A 17,110-nucleotide genomic window follows, 5' to 3' on the forward strand; every position below is an offset into this window, starting at 1 on the left:
ATATGTAATATAGCCTATTATATATATATATATATATATATATATATATATATGATATGGAAATGTTAGTTTGCAGGTAAGAATTTACAAAATTACTCTAAGTTAATAGGGGTTTGAATTTTTGACTCAAAACCTTAAAGTTACAACTTCCCTGTGTGACAAGCAGACCCGGACGGTAACAGCATCTAGTCTGTGGCGTCGTTCGTTTGCAGTATAGATGTAGTGGGGTGTTACACTCACCTGTCCTAGTGCTCATTGCTGTGTGCTGTGAATGCCGGCTGACTGCGACTTATTTCACACTCCCTTCCTAAAAGCCGTCATGCAAACAAGCGCAGAGCGTCAGCTGTATCGACGTGTGGATATTCAACATACTGCGATAGAGTTGGGCTGAAAAATGAATGTTTCTTCCCGTAATGATGACAGACTGGCCCTCCCACTACCGCTGTGCTCAGTGTAGATGCGCCCTCAACATCTGCACACTGCAGCAGGTAGACTGCAAATATGTTTTTTTGTTTGTTTGTTTTTTCAAAAAGAATGTATAATATTCTGTATTTATTTATTTCATTTTTTTGTCTCTGAGCTTTCAGCACATTATCATTGCTTTAAAAAGTTATTTAAAAATACAAATGTCATATAAATGGTTTGCAATGCAATCTTATTAAGTTATTATTATTATTATTACTTATACTACTTCTAATTTGGTGTCCAACTCAAGTCAATTCCCAAGTAAATCTTTTGTAAATTAAGTGTGACTTGAGACTGAATGAGACTGAACTATTTATTTGTTTGTTTGTTTGTAGTTGTGCTCTGTTCTTTGGATCCCCTTTTTGTTTTTGTATTGCCTTACTGTCAGCAATGAAAAAAAATAGATGATTGATTATTGTGATGCAATATTTCAAAACATTAGACTGGCTATACCCTTTACAACATTACAGATACACTTACAGTTTTTGTTGTATAGCTCCTCCACATTCCTTTAAAATAAGTGTTTTATTTTCTTTCAATGTGCTCTCAATTTTATATCTTATTCTGCAATTCTGAAATCTTATTAAGCAATAATAATTCTGTATTAATTATTAATTTAATGATTTGTTACTTACGTGTGACTTGAGTCCCAAGTGTTACACTCAAGTATACGTCTCCGTTATTATTATTTGTGAGCATGTGTTTCATCTCTTGTTTGAATGATGCACGGTATGTTTGTGAGAGTGGTTGCTTGACAGCATGTAATCAGAGCCCTTTTATGATTGGAAAATGATGCAATGACACATGACCGGTGGGAAAGGTTGTTGACTGTTACAGACAGACAGAGTGACATAGAGGAGGCTGTCCTAATTAAACCTGGTCCATGCTTTGAGCTTGTCTGGAGAGCTGTCATCAAAGGGCCACTTGCATCAGATCACTTTCACCACACCACATACTGGATGCATTTGGAGACATTTCTACACACATTGGGCAATTTCTATGTATGTTAATGTATCCCTATCCAGCATCATCAGTCAATCAGAGAGATTACAGTATTACATGAGGCTGGCAGATAAGGAATGATTAAAGCAGGAGATTTTTTTTTACTTTTAACCTGTGCTTGGAAGTTTTTGCTGTCGTTTTCTTGGACGCTGCTTTCCAGTGGCTTCAGAGCAATGGCTAGTTGTGGAAAATGTGATGTGCTCTTGCGCCTATTTGTAGGCCTGCTATAAATAGAGTCCTGCTGGCAACACATGCTCTGCTGTGATTGACAATTCTAGTGCTACTGTGACAGTAGGCTCCAAAGAACAGGCAAAGAAACATACTAATGGTGAGTTCTTTAAATGTTATACTATAATACAAGCCATTCAAAATTCAAACTATATGTGTTTTCAAACTAAATGACTGTGTTTGACCAAATTAAAAGTAGCAAACAGCAGTCCCTATTTATAACTTCTCTGTTCAAATGGTTTGCTTGTTGAGACTAGCTGGCCTCAAAAGAGAATGGTTCTGTTTAAACTATATTTTAAAACTTCGGTTACATATTATTAATATTTTTATTACTTTTAATGTTTGTATTTCTCAGTTTGATTGATTTGGGGGGTTTTTTTCCTTTTCAGTAGTTCTCCAAATAGTTACCAAGTGGAACTTTACATTTTGGTTCCGAACGCCAAGAGACAGACCTGAATTTTATTCTGCAGAAATACTGAAACCCCACTTAAAGAGATTGGTGGGTTTTTTGGACTGTTGAAGTTATTTCTTTTGGACAATGACATCCAGGAGGCCCTTGACCCGATCTTACTCTGGAAATGGGAGATCGGGAAGCCAAAATGGGGAGGATGTTTCATCAGCAAGCGGAAGGTCAGAGAGCCGAAACTACCTCTCCAATGTTAGGCCTGAAAACAGGTAAAAATTTGTCAAATTAGCTTGAGAGCGTTTTTTTCTGCCATGTTTGATTGTGAAAAGCCTGTCTGCTTGTGTCAGAATTATCCAAGCCTCCAGTTTGGATGTTGATTTTGAGGTTTATGGTGGTTTTAAAGTCTAGAAATGAATTCTGTTTATAATAAATATTTGAGAAATACATAAATACAGTATTTCACTAATCAAATATATTTGTGAAATAAATATAATCAAAAATGTTATATTAATGGTTTATCATTTGATTAAAAAAAAAAAGTCTTTGGTTAGAACATGATCATTGGTTTTTATGTTAAAAAATCCCCCTACTCTCCTATTCCCCTATTAAATGAGATTATAGTTTAGCATTATCACAAAATTCATTTTTCATCAATTAATTTTTTTTCTTTGTTGTTGCTGCTGAAATACTAATGTAACTGTGGTTTCCACATTGTGTTTGCTCAACTACGGTTATGCCAAGAAAGACCACAACATTCTCACCATTAACAACAGTGTTTACTATATAATGTATTACAGATGCTCCTGGCAGTGATTAAAATCAGGGTCACACAGTGACTAGCCCCTAGTTTAGATGTTCTTGTCTGATGAGTGTCCATTTGCCTCTTTTCTAAATAGCTTTTCAACTCACAGGTATTCAAACTACAGGCCACCAAGGTAATAAAAGCTTCCCAAAAGGTCAATCCTCAACTAACTACACTTCAAATAACAATTTCTATTCCCCAAAATGCCTTTTTTCTTTGGTTTGTTTTACAATTTCAGAAATACCAAATTATAGCCAATTGCTTTAGATTGCAACGTGATCAATACTGTGACCCATCCAAATAACCACTGGATATTGTACATGAAAAAATACACTATAAATGATACCAAAAAAAAAAAACTTTTACGTGTTAATATTATCCGGCTAAAATAATATCCTCTCATCCTGTTAATACCTTGCAGCCTTTCCTCCCAATGACACCAAATAATTATAATTGTATGTTTTACTACTGATTAATAATACACTTTCGTGTCTATACAAACTCCTTGCTTTAGATATTGCTTATTAATTAATTGATTTATATAATAATGTTTGGATTAATTTGATATAATATATACTAGCTTTTCTGAAATGGTGATTGATAAGTTGACACTTTGTCTTGGCCACTTCCAGAAGTACATTATGTACCGTCATGGCTCAATTGACTGAAGAGACCCAGCCATGTTTTGAGACCACCATAAAATCGAAGGCAGTGTCAGAATCGTGCAATGTCAAATTCTCATGTGTGGTCACAGGTAAGTTGCTTTATGATTATGAAAATGAATGAAAATACTGAATTTAAGTTTAAAACCTATACATAGTATGTTCTATAACATTTCAGTATTGTAAAAATATACAAGATATATATGGTGAGGAAAGTCTAACAACATTTGAGTGTTTTTTTTTTCTTAAAATATACAATTATGATTTTCTAGGTTGAATATATAAAACCGTTACTATTTCCATTTAATAACAGCAAACTTTGTTAACTTTACTCATGCTTTCACCAGGTTACCCGGCTCCTGAGTTGACCTGGTACAAAGATGACATGGAGTTAGATCGATATTGTGGTCTTCCCAAATATGAAATATTTCGCAATGGAAAAATTCACATACTCCACATCTACAAGTATGATTATTTTCTTATTTCTGCTTATTTTCTACCTATCTTTGCATTTCTAAAGCAATACAATTCTTTTTTTAAAGTTTATTTCATACATTCACATGCAAATCAATGCTTTTAGTAGTGACTACACAATGACAATATTTGCTTCATTTGGCAGCTGTACAGAAGATGATGCAGCCATTTATCAGGCCTCAGCAAGAAACAGCAAGGGCATCGTCTCCTGTTCTGGGGTGCTGGAGGTGGGCACCATGAGCGAGTTCCTGATCCACCAAAGGTTCTTCGCCAAACTAAAACAGAAGGCTGAGAACAAGCGGCGAGACCTGGAAGAGAGTCGATGTCGGGGTAAGGAGAACATCCAGAAGGAACAGTTAAATGTGATTAACCAGGAACGCTTACTAAGGAAGCGTAGGACTCCTGCTGGGAACGACCCCCTGAGCTCCTCTCCTACAACCCAGGATGGAGAGGAGAACGTGACCTCCCAAGGGACAGATGAAGAGCAGCCTGCAATCATAGACGATAAATCTGATAATATCACAGTACAGGCTTCTGTAGACATAACAGAGATGATAATGGAGAATGGTAACGAGAAACTCAACAATAATTGCGATCCAATGGAGTTGGTCGCCACAAAGCAGTCTTCCAAAGAGAAACCAGGCGAAAAGAAGATGCGTATTACCAATGGATTTGATGAGGTGGGTGTTATTAAGCCCACCCAGAGCAACAGAAAACGAGAGGATGCTAATGAAGGCATGAGCCTGGCAAAATACTTAGCTGAGTCTGTGCAGTCACAAGCTGCTGAACAGCATCAGAGTTTCGCAAAGTCACAGGAGATCATGGAGGTCGATGTTACTCCTGTCCAAGAAAAAGAACGAGAAAGAGAGCTGGAGATAGAAAGGGAAAGATTAAAAGAAGAGGAGAGGAACCGATCAAGAGCAATAGACCGGGAGAAAGAACGAGAGAGAGCCAAAGAGAGAGAACGAGAGAAAATCAGGCAAACAGAACAAGAACAAAGAGCTACATCTGGGCCTTCAACCAAAGCCGCATCGCACAAAGAGCCAGAACCTCAACACAAGTCAGCTCTAACCTCGGTTCTTCACTCCCTAAAGGACATATTCTTCGGCAAAAGCAAGAAGTCTACAGAGCCAGCAGAAACCACAAAGAGAACTAGTGAAGTTAATGTAGAAAAAGAAATTCCACATGAGAAGCACCTCCCTCCCTCACAAACACCTCCTCGAGATATAGTCTATAGTGAGGCCTCCGAACTTGAGGCACCAAAGCTGGTCCAAGAATCATCTCAAATGGTGGATTTGGAAGTAAAAACTAAATCGTTACCACAAACACAAGATTCAACTGTCCCTAATGATACCATAAACTCCAATTCAGCTGAACATATTTCTGAATTCCATGCAAACAAACCTGAGGATGTGTCTCCCAACCCTGAAAGAGAGCATATTGAGAGCATTGGAGCAACACTTAGACTTTCTGTAGCGCAGAAGGAGATGCCAAAGGACGAGAGTAGTCCTGAGGAAGTCCCACAGATTGATCATTCACTGCTTTTCAAGGTGAGTTCATCGCACTTCTCACTTTACAACCTGCTGGTTTTGTCCATTTGTAGTGCAGGGCTTCCTGCACCACAGCACATGGGGGTTATTTATAGAGAGTACATTTGTGCGACAAGACTTGAGTTTAATTACACCAGTCCATAGCCAAGATGAAGACACTAACTACACCCAAGAGAACACAGTAGGCAGCTTTGAGATTAATTGGTCTTTGACTTTCTCATGTAAGGTGCCAGCATTGTTCTTATAGACTATTTTCTTGGCAAAACCGCAACCACAGTGTTTGGGATACAGGACACAAGTAAAGTAGGGTATAAAGTCTAAAAGCACTAGTTAAAATGTTTCTATTTTGTATTTTTTTTTCTAATTAAATAAAAATATTAATCACAATATTGTACAATATTATATTATAAGCTTAACAGTTCAAAAAAAAAATCTTTGTGTACCATGATGTTTTTTTTTCTTCAAAAGATTTTGTAATGTTTTTGATAGAAGTCTCTCAAGCTCACCAAGGCTGCATTTATTTGATACAAATACAATTAAAACCGTAATATTGTGAAATATTATTACAATATTAAAAAACTGTTTATATATATATATATATATAATTTATTCCTGTGATGGCAAATCCAAATTTCTTTTAGCTCCCATCTTCAGTATGACATGATCCTTCAGAAATCATTCTAAAATGATGATTTACTCCTCAAGAAAATGTTGAAAACAGTTGTGCTGCTTAATATTTTTGTGGAAACCATGATACTTCTTTAATGAATCCTGCATTTATTTGAACCAGAATTCTTTTGTAGCAAGGGAAAGGTCTTTACTGTCACTTTTAATTATTTGAATGAAACTTTGCTTATTAAAAGTATCGATGTCGTTCGAACAAAAAATCTTAGTGATCCCAAACTTTTCAACTTCTCACAACACCAAAAAAAAATTTCTGTGCTCTGCTTTTGTCTTATTTACGGCTCTCTCCCAGGACTTTGAATAAGGCCCATTGGCCCTTTAAAAGGACAATCAATAATGTGCAGAGTGAGCATGAGTCAGACTAGCTGGATTTTTAGCTTATCTAGAATAGTTAGAGAATGCGTTTTCATGAGTCAGCAGACCCTAAGAACAACAGAATGTCATAAGGGGACATGACAAATTCACTTTTAAAAAATTGTATTTACTCATTGGGAGCAACTAGTATTCTTAAAATCAACATGAAATGGGATTTACTAATTCCTTAACAAAAATACAAATATACAAATATAAAAATACAAATATAAATGTATCTTTGTTATAGTTTGACTTTTTTTTGTCCTGCACCTGAGCCCTGTGTGGGTTTGTGGGTTTGTGGGTTGTGCGCAACTTTTTATACTTGGATTTACAAATTCCTTGACATATTCGTGTTGACTTGGACATGTTTTAATGTTAGTGACGGTCAGGACATGATGAAGGACAGTTGCTGGACACTAAGACAAGAAGACAAAACCTCTTCACATTTTCCGGATTCTTTGGCTCCCTGAGTCTTAAAATAAACCTGTTTCTAATCTGTGCTGAGGGAAGCCATACCATACAAAGAGAGTTCACTGACTGCTAAACTTGTATACATTATGTCAGAGAAACCAAAGTCAGCTGACAATTCACCGTGAAAATGTTCCACTTGCATGTAAAACCTTTATCTCTGTATGTATAATGGATGATTAAATGCCCAAGATGCCCTATTATTCATTTTGGTTTTAGATTTTAGTTGCGTTTTATTACAAACATGTTTATTTACTGTGTAGGCAACTATAGAAAGTAGTTAAGCTTCTTTCTTGGCAAGAACGTGCACATGGCAGAGGTTCTGTTAGCCCTCACATGATTTTTAAAATGCCATGGCTGAAGATTACAGAGAAATGAGGCTGTTAATAAGGCATGTGGAATCACAGTGATTGCATCATCGCTTAAAACCAGATACGGCTAAATGCCAGTAATGAATTCACGTTTGTTAGTCAACAGGGTGAATGTCACCTTTAATTGCTTCACATGTGCTCTACAGTCTCAGACAGGACAAACATGTGATAGCTTTGCACCTGGCATGTAACGTATTCAGCTGTTTTATTTCCTATGTAAAGTGGAAGTGCAACCACCCTAGCATCTCGTGGGAAGTTAATGTTAGTTGTTGTGGTGTGTCAGTTAGAGGAACCCTGCACATTCATCTGAACTCTGCGTGTTGAATCACAACAGAGGAACTTCTGTTCTGAAAGCTCTCGTAGGAACGGTCTGTGAATGTGACAAGCTGCTTCTGTCACAGCTGAAAATGGCACTCTATTTTAAAAAAAATTTTAACAATTAGATTTTTCAATAATCATAACATTATAATGTTTACAATGTGGTTATATAGTTTAAAGTTGCCATGAAATGGAAATTTACCCTATCTGTTTTCAAAATATTGTGAACAATTCACATATCACTATAGTACATATCACTTCCCACAATGAAACAAAGAATTGTGGCAAAATCACAAGTTTTTTCCTAAGCTAGAATGTTACCATTTTATTAAAAAAAATTAAAACATGGGCATAACTGATCATTTACTTAAACTTTGGTAATATTAAGTGTTTTTTGACACATTACCAATGTGGTTTTGTGGTGTTAGTTTTCATATGTCACTAGTCATACAAGGGGGTTGTCAAGTTGACCTGACAGGTCATAAATATTATGTTGTTTTCCTTCCACATATGTGGAAAGTTGCACAAGATTGGTAGTCTGAGTGTACAAATGTGTATATTGTTTCAAGTATAACAGCTTAAAAAACAAGTAAACAAACAAAGTGACAAAAATAGTTAAGGTGTGTGCTTATTCAATAAACACAACATCTTGTATCAAAAAACATGATATATACTATATAATCTAAGCTTTTATAAAAACCTCTGCCTCAGTCATTGATTTTATGATCTTAGGATCAAATCAATCCAAGCATAAAAGTGACTAATAACTCTTTTTTTTTTTTTTTACTATCTCATAATTAATGTCAAATGCCATAAACATAAAGATTTAATGTATGCCAAGAGGACAAGGTAAAACTGTAAAATTTGTGCAGTGAATTCAGTTTTGTGAGGCCAACATGTTACCTATTTAACAAGCAACTGTTTATGTTTCAAGGCTACATATGATCTTAGGATCAAATCAATCCAAGCATAAAAGTGACTAATAACTCTTTTTTATTTTATTTTATTACTATCTCATAATTAATGTCAAATGCCATAAACATAAAGATTTAATGTATGCCAAGAGGACAAGGTAAAACTGTAAAATTTGTGCAGTGAATTCAGTTTTGTGAGGCCAACATGTTACCTATTTAACAAGCAACTGTTTATGTTTCAAGGCTACAGATGACCATTCTAAACCTAGTGACACAGATGTTCCTGGCTCGGTGGACTTGGCCAATCCTCCATTTGAGACTGAAAGGCTGGAATTCACCTATCCTGAGGATGAGGTCATGCAAGGTGCTGAGGAAATGCATATTTTAGAGGAACAGGGGCACTCAGCTGCCCCCGGTACAGACCTCATCATGGCAGACCTGGAAAGCATGCAGTGTTGTGAGAGCCAGCCAGAGTCTCAGCTTTCACAGCTTGCCGACTCTGTCCCTATCGAAAGGCACGCTGAGTCCCAGTCAGTGGAGCTGAGGGTAGAAGAGAGCAAAGAGCCATGTGAGTCAAATGAGAAAGTAATTCCTCATATGGAGGAGGAATGTGTTATGAAAATGCTAGAGGGAGGTTCCCTGACAGGGAAAAATAAAGAGGAGATGGATGGTGCAATAGAAGGGACATCTTTCACTGCTGGGGAAAATGAGCCAGAGAGTGACTTTGGCATAAAAGAATCAGTCCTTCCTTTAGTTGTAGTGAGTCAAAGAGAATATGAAATTAATGATCAAAATTCATTGTCCCCAGCATTGGTGCTAAGTCAAGAAGGGGATTCCGTCGCTCTTGTGTCTGACAGTGCAATGGAAATCAATTTTAAACCAAATGAAAAATCTATACCAGCACTAAACGTTAGTTTTACAGAGAATAAAGAAGTCATAGCTGACTCTGCTACAGTGAATGACTTTCATATGATGGAAATCAAGGATGATAAAAGCATTCCAATGCAGGGGAGGAGTGCTGAAGAAAAGGTAAAAGATAGTGGTGAAGAAAAGATGAAGAAAAGCACTGAGGAAGAGAGGGAGGAAAAGAGCAATGTTAATGCTGAAAAACTAAAAGATGATTTCAGTCAACCAAAGAAAGATGATGTTAAGAGAAACAATAATGTTGTTCCAGAGACAGAAACATCTGTTGTAATTCCAGAGATAGAGATCCCCAAAAGTCCAAGACGAGGTGAGACTGAGGTTATAGAAACTCAACCAAGGCCATACAAAGTAGATAAACCAAAACTCCTTACAAAAGCACAAGCAGAGAGACGTTTGGCTGAGAAGGACCAACCAGCAGTCCAACCAATCATAATACTCCCCGATACAAGAGAAACCGTCATAAAGAATGTGGCAAAGAAGAGATCCACGGCACTCATCCCAGAAATCAAGGTCACATTGCCAGAAAGAGTCAAACGTGAAGAACCTGTTATTGTGCCCAGAAGTGAAATTCTGAAAATAGAGCCTGAGAGAGTTATGCAACCTTTAACACAAGAGGTGGCACAGATATTTCGAGGAAAGGAAAGACAACTGCAAGATGCCACAAGAGCATCAGGTGAATCAACCTCCAACAGTGCCTTAGTTATTCCAGATCTTTTGGGTGTGGCAAGGAACACTCAATCATCGCCTTCCGTGGAGAGAGCACAGGAAGTTAAACCACAAAATCTAGAAGCAAGAGTGAGAGGTGGAGAAGAACAAGGAAGTATCAACAGTGGGTGGGACAGAGACGATGACAATAATATCCCTATAATCAACATAGCATATGCTGATGATAACTCAACCACTCTTAAACAAGAGCAAACTCACGGCCACCCCTCACTTCCTGGCATAGTAATCTCACAAGATATCCCTCAAGATATTCCTCCAATCTCTGTCACAAATGCCGATATGCATACCGATAACAAAAAAGATGGCACCAAGACTTTAGTTACTATGCTGAAGAGTGAAAGCAACCAACATGGTCCAGTTGCTACTTCTGAGAAACCAAAAGAGCAGCTCATGACCCAGCTGAGTCCTGATATGTCTACAAAAACTCCTCCTAGCATTACTAACCAAGACCCAGACAAGGGTCCCCAGCCGAAAGACACAAAAGTAGAGCCTGAATCTGACAGGCTTCAAAAAGACAAACCTTCCATAGAAAAACTTAGCCTAACAACCCCTGTTGGACCTACACTCCCTCCACTAAGTCCTGCCAGTTTGCGAAGGCTAATGGCAAAGAATAACCCAAACTTAGAGAGTCAGGGGTCCATCTCAAGTGCATCAGTGGATGGAAGTGAGAAGAAAGGGGAAGAGAGTGGAGGAAGTACACCCACATCCACTCTGTCCTGTGAGAGTAGCCCAAAGATGAAGCGACGAGACAGTCTCACTCTAATACCCTCAGCCACCCCTGAGGAGCTGGCTTCTGGTGCTCGTCGCAAAATCTACCTTGCCAAAACCAAGTCAGAGGATGAGGGATCTGACACACAGGGTAAGAGGGATAGTCCATATATGTCGCCCAGTCAGGCTCGTAGGGCGGCTTTCCTGCAACTTCAAAGTGGGCAGCAAACACCGCCAACAGAAAGACGTTCACCATTGCTGACCCGACGCAAGGCCACACTGGAGGTGCCGAAACCTAAGGAGGAGATAGCAGAGGTGACAGACAGCACAAAGACAGAAAGCAAACCAGTAGAAAAGGAGAAGCTGGACCCCTTCAAAGGTAACACATATGTATTTTTATACTGGTTAATTGTTGTTGATTGCAGTTTTTTCCAGCAGGAACTTAATGAAATCTTTCATATCTATTAAAAAGGTTGTCAAACCTGCACAAGAAATAACTAACATTTCTGTTAGTTGGCCAATATTTATTGACCAATACTGATAATATCAAAATGTAGAATATGCCAGAGGTGGCAGGTTCAGATCCCGAATAAGCCCCCAATTTTTGATATCACTCATGTTTGACACCAACATAAAAGCCATTAAAATATTTGCATATATCATGCATGACATTGGGATGTATTTAGGCCTTCATTCTGATTATTCTTCTACTTTCTAAGCACATTATCATGTTAACACCAACACATAGGGGGACGCCTGATATGGGGCAAGAGTAAACACTACATATCTCTACCTTGTTGCCTCTGTCAAGTTACCCGTGATCCTCTTTCCATTCAGCTCCTCAGGTTATCCGCAAGATTAGGGGAGAGCCCTTCTCAGATGCCTCAGGCCACTTGAAGCTGTGGTGCCAGTTTTTTAACATTCTTAGTGACTCCACCATCAAGTGGTACAGAGATGAAGAGGAAATTGTGGAGATGCAAAAATGGTAAATTCCTCTGCAATCATTCAACACAGCCAAAAACCTGAACCCTGTCGACATACAGCGCATAAGCTAATCAGTTAATCAACAGATCAATAAATTAATCAACAGATTAGTTATATATATATATATATATATATATATAAACGCTAATGCCGTAAATCTATGGAAAAACATAAAAAGTCCAACACACTGTCATAGCTTGGAAAAGTTTAGTGTTACCTTTCAGGCATTTTTCTTCATTTGAACAAATGTCTGAAATGTTGACATCTAACAAAGGTTTAGCTATGGCAGTGTGCATATTTTACTGCTTTCATGTATTCTACCGTAAGAGGTGTTTAATGCTGTAAACCTGAAAAGTTGTTAGCAATATTGTTAACTGCTTTGTGGAGACTTGTCATTCACTTATTTGTATTTGACCATGAACACCACAGCTGTTACTGGTGAGACTCTAGTCAGAGAGTATGTAACCCAAAACTGCTCAGTTGCACCATCAGGGGATATTAAAATCTAAATTTGTTTCTCACAGTGCTGTATCAGCACAATGACGCCTTACTCACACGCATACACCCTGAAATGCGTCATGTGCTTGTGTTTGTAACACACTACCCTCATGTGGCTGTAAGTTTGTGCCACTTTCCATTAATAGAGTATAAAATAGGGTTGTTGGTTCATTTACTATGCTTTCCTCTATCATTTACTCTAAAGCTTAAAGTGTGTATTAGGATATCAGTGTATTTTGTATAACTGTAAAGTGCCTTGTACGTATAATTTACATCTCTTCTTCTCTCTCTCAGTGCTGGGGATGAGAGTCCAGTGGCCCTGGCCATAGCCCAGGCTTCCAGCAGAGACTGTGGAGTATATGGCTGCTCAATCAAGAATGAATATGGGACTGACATCACGGATTACTTACTCAGCACAGACAGTAATTTATAACTCATTGGTCCATTAATAAACAGAAATCTGCTAATGTATTATTTATTATGTTTACTTTCACTCTGTTTCTTTTTTGGGCAGTACTGGCAGATTTTTTCTTAAGGGAAGATTTAGAAGGTAAGACTTCTGGAGGAAATCAAACGTGTATATTGCTAATTATACTTCAAGTTTTTTTTACCTACATTGAATTTTCTATACTATATTTCTGTCTTCTCAGTTGGGGAAGAGATTGAGATGACATCAATGATGTTCACCAAAGGCCTGGCAGACTCGGGATACTGGGGTGATAAATTATTTGGTCGCATCATGACAGCGGAGGTTCAGATTGGAGAGGGATGTGTGCACAAGACCTGCAGGGCTAAGGTCATCTATGGTTTGGACCCTGTCTTTGAGTCAGGCAGCACGTGCATCACTAAAGTAAGAAATCCCATCACATATGGGGCCAAGGAGGAGAGCAACTTGGTCGAGAGAAATCTAGAGATCACCAAACAGGTTAGAGTCTTAGTGGATCACAATTTACATTAAACAATTCAATTCATAGTGACATAGCAAAAACCATAAAAAGGAAACATTGAGGAAAGTGGTTATTTATACTGCCAAGCTCCAAAAAGTACCATAAGAAGTATCATAAAATTGGTCAGTTCAATGGTAAATGTTAAAGTTCTAAAACCTTATTTATATTTTTTAAACTTGTACATTTGTGACTGATCATGATGTGGCAAGAACCAATGAGATTTGATCTGTGAATCTGTGAAAATTATTTGAAATATTCAATCATTATCACACAAGTCATACCTTCATTTTTTGATACTCTTGTTTTTGCTGTCTTTTTGGAGCTTGTATTATAATTGTTTGGGAAAAGAGCAGCTCAGGAATTTTTACCACAATGATTTTCAGTTTGGGTATTTTTCAAGTAAAAAGTTTTTTTTAATCCTTTTCTTATCCTCAGGACTGTAAAATCCAAAATACCGTTCGGGAGTACAGCAAAATATTTGCAGCTGAGGCCAGAGTGATTGAGAACTTTGGATTCTCATTAGAGTAGGTCATGGAATACAATATTATTTCAAACTACTGTCTCTACACATATGTGTGTGTGTGTGTGTGTGTGTGTGTGTGTGTGTGTGTGTACACATATATATAATAACTGCTATCTATAAAATATTATTATACACACACATATATATAAATATAATTATATTATTATACACATACAATTACTATAAAATGTAGCAATCATTAAATTAATTATAGTGTGTGTGTGTGTGTGTGTGTGTGTGTGTGTGTGTGTACACATATATATAATAACTGCTATCTATAAAAATTTTAATAATTGCTATTTTGGCTCTGAAGTGCCAATAATTTGTAACTTATTTTATGACTATTTGAGATCTATAATTCTTTTCTATGAAGTAATATTGATTGAAAGACATTTCTATGTAATGCATATGGATACAAATAAGAGATAATGTCAAAATGATCAGTCTTCTTTGCTTCTCTGAATCAATTCAGAGTCATCCCCCTTCATCTGATGTATCGGCCCGCCAATACAATTCCATATGCTACAGTAGAGACTGACCTGAAGGGCGTGTATGTGAAATACTGTCTGATGGACAGCACAGGGAGACTGATCGCCAGAGCCACCTCTGAGGTGGAGCAGAAGTGTTGCACTTTCCAGCACTGGATCCATCAATGGACCAATGGAAACCTCCTGGTTACCCGGACAGAAGGTAAGAAGGCTTCACATGTACTTATGAGTAAGTTGCTAAGTACTATATATTAAAATATTCCTAAATGTATGCATAAAATATAACCATATAATAGTATAAAATAAACTCTTGTGTGTTTCAGGTGTTGATACAAAGATTACAAGCATTGAAATTGTTACTAAGTCTAAAGGGTTGGTATATTTTACTATGAGATTATCATGTTTACCCATTTTTCTGATATTTCCACTTCTTCTTCAGTTTTTTCTTGGAGCGACTAATATTTTTAATGTCTTCTGCAGGTATCAAGGCCTCACAGATAAAGGATCTCCAAAGATAATCGAGCAGTTCATTACTCAACATCAGTGTAATTACTACTGTGGACTTTTGAGCCTAAGACCCTTAAAGCCAGTGGAATCTCTACAGCAGCCTAAAATAAAGACCTCCAGGAGCCCTCTACTGGCCCGGAGGGGCGTAACAGGCTCATCCAGCCCTCAGCTTCAGAAGAAAGGAACTAGCCCACAGTCCACCAGGAAAGGCACGTCTAGCCCCAAAGTGGTTAAAAAGACAGGTGAAGCTGGGGAGAGCAATTCCACCACCAAACACAAAGCTGTGGAGGTCCCAAAACCTGTCAGGATGAGGTAGAAAGAAGGACTAGAACTCTTGGAAACAAACGCAAAGCAACTAGGGCATGCTTTTTGATTTTCTTACCAAACTTTAGTTTGGAGCCTGTATAATTATCTATAGCTACTGTTGTACAGCACTGGTGGCTTCCTGTAAATGGATTCTGTCCATTGTCTTTGCACAGTGTCTAAAATGCAACAAATAAGGAAGAAATGGCTATATAGATACAAGGATAGTAAAAGGGTGAATGACCAGAGGTGTTTGGCCATTTTTAATATTACTGTGAACTGCTTTGCAGCTATAAGTCACCATTAATACCTCCTGAGAGAACCTTCACTTTATTTTTAAGAGCTGAATTGAAGCTATCACCTTTTTAAGACTGGAGAAAAATACAAAACCCAGGCTGCCTGTAGATGGATGAACAGTGTTTTCAGATAGACTCTGGAACTTTGTTATGATTTACTCAAATGTTCCTATGTCAAGTTTATATGTCTGAGGAACCGTGAGAGAGGGACTCTTCGAGGTTTCCTCAAACATCTGTGATGTATGTGTTTCAGCTGTGTAGAAATGCAGCTGTCACCGAGGTGCTTTTTATAGTGGATTGTTCTGCTTTTAAGGGTTATGCCCATTAATCTGCAACACCAGTGCACCGATATTGGTTGTATGCAGGCAAAGTATTAGTGTCATAATCAATGCAGATGAGTTTTTATCTTAAATGTATCTCCTAGAAGAGGGAAAATTATGCAGAGTGTCTATTTACACCTTGTTGGCAGAGGCTATTTGCACTAACTTCGCCCACCAACGTGTGTTTGGGATAGTCAACATTACAAAAGACGATAGAGAGTCATCAGCTCTAGTGGCGCAGATGGAAAAATGTGTGTTGTGCTCATTTTGACGCGATCGACCCGGGTCCGAATCCACCTTTTGGAGAACTTTTTTCTCCCTTTTCAAAATTTTCAATCACATCAGAAAAGCATTTATTTTCAATAAAAATGAAGAAAATAATTAAAATGTTGAAAATAAAGTAATGGGTAGGGTTAGGGTAGGTGTAGGAAGGTCCCAATAAGGTGGCATCCATTTAATAATTTGAATTAAAATTTACACTCAATAAGTTATTGCATACTGTTTTATAATACTACATAAATCCTGCTATTTTAACAGTGTAAATAGAATCTATAGCTATTTGCACTTAGTGTAAATAGCATATCACTAAAAAAATGCTGCTATTTTCACTTTGCTACTGACCTTTCATGCGTCATCTGTCTCTGGAACCCTCCAACTTCACACAAATGGAATATATATATATATATATATATTAACGTTCAAAAGTTTGGGGTCAGATATTAATAGTTGTATTAATATAAGCAAGGATACGTTAAATTGACCAAGAGTGACAATAAAGACATTTATAATGTTACAAAAGATTTTTATTTCAAATAATTGCTGTTCTTTTGAACTTTCTATTTATCAAAGAATCCTGATAAAAACAGGAAAAATCAGTTTACACAAAAATATTAAGCAGCACAAAATGAAAATTCAGCTTTGCCATCATAGGAATACATTTGAAAATATATTCAAATAGAAAAACGTTACTTTACCATTTTCACAATATTACTGTCTTTACTGTATTTTTGATTGAATAAAGCCTTTGTGAGCATAAGAGACATCTTTCAAAAACCCCAAACCTTTGAATGCTCAGTGTTTACAGGTTTTGAAAGTTTGAAATGTATGTTAATTAAAAATAACCAAAATAAATAAATGTAGCTATCTAACCCTTTACACCGTTCACAAGATTTAGCAGAAATGGCGGGT

General features: G+C 37.3%; 1 protein-coding gene and 1 pseudogene across 2 annotated transcripts; one reads left to right on the top strand and one right to left on the bottom strand.

Annotated features, from left to right (window-relative positions):
- The window catches only part of LOC107715194 (mucosa-associated lymphoid tissue lymphoma translocation protein 1-like), a 21,068-nt pseudogene extending 19,718 nt beyond the window's left edge, over nt 1–1,350 (bottom strand).
- A 386-nt stretch (nt 1,351–1,736) lies between these two features.
- LOC107715234 (alpha-protein kinase 3-like) lies at nt 1,737–16,285 on the top strand. 2 transcript variants are annotated; one of them, XM_016521312.1, is made up of 14 exons: nt 1,737–1,795; nt 2,085–2,370; nt 3,536–3,657; nt 3,913–4,030; nt 4,185–5,589; nt 8,942–11,435; nt 11,894–12,041; nt 12,833–12,960; nt 13,053–13,088; nt 13,189–13,463; nt 13,921–14,009; nt 14,481–14,698; nt 14,820–14,868; nt 14,977–16,285. In XM_016521312.1, exons 2-14 carry the CDS (start codon nt 2,234–2,236, stop codon nt 15,317–15,319), a joined length of 5,562 nt encoding a protein of 1,853 aa, XP_016376798.1. In that variant the 5' UTR covers nt 1,737–1,795; nt 2,085–2,233; the 3' UTR covers nt 15,320–16,285. The 2 variants fall into 2 exon arrangements, with proteins under 2 accessions (XP_016376798.1, XP_016376800.1); XM_016521314.1 differs by lacking the exons at nt 13,921–14,009; nt 14,820–14,868; nt 14,977–16,285 and having other exon boundaries at nt 14,481–14,619.
- Nucleotides 16,286–17,110: the final 825 nt, after the last annotated feature.

This window comes from Sinocyclocheilus rhinocerous, unplaced genomic scaffold (assembly GCF_001515625.1).
Source record: "Sinocyclocheilus rhinocerous isolate Xijiao unplaced genomic scaffold, SAMN03320098_v1.1 scaffold659, whole genome shotgun sequence".
Lineage (NCBI taxonomy): Eukaryota > Metazoa > Chordata > Actinopteri > Cypriniformes > Cyprinidae > Sinocyclocheilus > Sinocyclocheilus rhinocerous.